Raw genomic sequence first — 2,169 nt, 5'->3', positions numbered from 1 at the left:
CTTATTTGGGTTACACTATCTTTCTATCAGTATGATGAATTTGCATTGTATGATCATCGTGCGTGAATTTGCATGAATTTGGATGTTGAGATTTGAGGAGTGTGGTTATGGAGAAGGCCAAATGGGGAACTACCCGACGCCGGTTTAAAATGTTTACGAATTTTAAAAATATTCATGCATCTGGAAAAAAGTAATGATTTTTAGTTTAAAAATGTGAAAAACTTCACAAAACAGAAAAAAGATCATGAATTTGAAAATTGTTCATGATTAAAAAAAAGGTTCACAAAATTTAGGAAAAAATCATGAAAATTAAAATTTCAAAAAGCGGCAAATGAAAAATGGAAAAAAGTGAAAACTGACGGAACCGAACAAAAAAGGATGAAACACGAAAAACAGAAGAACCCATCCTGAAAAACCGAGGGAACCTCCCAAAACCGGTGCCGGTGCTGGGATATATGTTTCGGAAGGAATCGAGCATGTCGCGCCAGGAACGGGCGCCTTAAGCTAAAGAGGAATCGGCCTAACAAGCACTTGCCTAACTACGATCAGTTCTTTCCATGTAAAAATCAAGATTACTACCTTTTTTACTAGCTGATTAGTTTCCAAGTTGAGCAGACGACCCACCTATATAAGGCGGATTATTCTGACGGGGATTTCATACTTCTTTTGACTGTTCATCTTAAACGTCAGGCAGAGATGATGGCGTCTTTCTCGGCGCTGTGCGCTCTTGTCACACTCCTCGCCGCGGCCGGCTCCGTCTCCATCGCATCCGCCTCCGTCGCCGACGCAGGTAGCTTGTCCCTCAATTCTTCGCTGCTCGCACCGGCGGCTCCTCCGCCAAGCTCCGTCCTTCCCCGTAAGGTGCTCCGCCCTGCAGGTAATTCGCATCGATATTCCATGCAAAGAAAAAGCATCCCTCTTCTTCGCGCGAGTTTCAATTATGCCTCGCTCAGCCCTGTCTCTTTTCTGCATGCAGGCGTGGGCGCCGACGTGCCGCACCGCGTGAGCCTAGGCTGCGCCGGCGCGGACGACATCGCCATCGAGCAGGGCCCGGGGACGACGCTGCCCAGCGGGATCCCGTCCTACACGGTGGAAATAATCAACCGGTGCTCCGGCGCAGGCCGCGCCGCCTGCGCCATCTCTGGCATCCGCGTGCGCTGCGGCTGGTTCAGCTCTGTCACCCTCGTCGACCCCAGCAAGTTCCGCCGGGTGGCGCCCAACGACTGCCTCGTCAACGACGGCAAGCCGCTCTTGGCTGACGACACCATCTCGTTCGAGTACGCCAACTCGTTCGAATACAAGCTCTCCGTCGCCAAGGCCACCTGCGTCCACCCGCCCGCCGACACCTCCGACTAGTCCTATGCACGGCCTAGCTAGCTAGCACTTTCGAGTTTCGACGCTTACCGTAGTATGCAGAAGTTCTTATTGTATGCAGAAGTTAGTAGTATGGAAGGACAATATCATCGGACAAAAACATAAGGTGTTTGCATGATTTTTACTATTACTAGGACATTGCCCGTGCGTTGCAACGGGGCATAAATATTTTAATGATAAACAACAATTTTATGAACAAATACTACCTTCTAATTTCTCATGCACATCAAGCAGCATCGAAGCATACACCTCCGTGAAAGCTCTTGGGACAAACCCACATACATGCAACATCAAAGTTAGAACAAATAGTGAATCAATTATGACACAAACACATTGTAGCGAAATCTAATAGTGATTACTCACAGCCATATTGCTTAACTTATGCATCACCAGGAGGGCACTTAATTAGTTCATGAAGGCACTTAAATGTAGTTTCGTTGGCAGGCACAACAGTGACCACAACATTCTTTCCACCAACTTCAGTAACCACGTTGCATAATGTCATCCATTCTTCCATCTAGCAAGTGTGTGGAAACACAAAGCTCAATAATACATTATATGGTATTTGATAAACCCAGTTATGAACATGGAACATAAAATTTGACTTTTTACAGTTGTTCCAAAAAATTCGATTGTTATGTTGCAACAGATACAAAGATATCACCAATAATTTCGAAGATGAGACGTCTAGGTTACACTGAGAAAGTCATGATGAAAAAATAAATATAGGCATACATTTTATAGTCATACTTCTTAAATAAGGTGGCATTTCTCCATTCAATACCAACTTGATAG

The 2,169-nt window shown here is 45.3% G+C and overlaps 1 protein-coding gene across 1 annotated transcript; it reads left to right on the top strand.

Annotated features, from left to right (window-relative positions):
- The first annotated feature begins 696 nt into the window (after window positions 1–696).
- Window positions 697–1,356, top strand: LOC125534886 (TPD1 protein homolog 1A-like). The gene is made up of 2 exons (XM_048697942.2): window positions 697–877; window positions 977–1,356. The coding sequence occupies exons 1-2, from the start codon at window positions 697–699 to the stop codon at window positions 1,354–1,356; spliced, it is 561 nt and encodes a 186-aa protein (XP_048553899.2).
- The last annotated feature ends 813 nt before the right edge of the window (window positions 1,357–2,169 follow it).

This window comes from Triticum urartu, chromosome 2A (genome assembly GCF_056163025.1).
Source record: "Triticum urartu cultivar PI428250 chromosome 2A, HENAU_Tu73, whole genome shotgun sequence".
NCBI classification, from domain to species: domain Eukaryota; kingdom Viridiplantae; phylum Streptophyta; class Magnoliopsida; order Poales; family Poaceae; genus Triticum; species Triticum urartu.
The sequence above is the reverse complement of the archived record's forward strand: the minus strand, read 5'-3'. Positions and strand labels throughout refer to the sequence as shown.

What these genes read in the sequence shown, in the direction of transcription:
- LOC125534886 (XM_048697942.2), top strand. Translation starts at nt 697, where the DNA reads ATGATGGCGTCTTTCTCGGCGCTGTGCGCTCTTGTCACACTCCTCGCC. An exon ending in TAAGGTGCTCCGCCCTGCAG is followed by an intron (nt 878 to 976) that starts GTAATTCGCATC and finishes TTCTGCATGCAG; the next exon opens with GCGTGGGCGCCGACGTGCCG.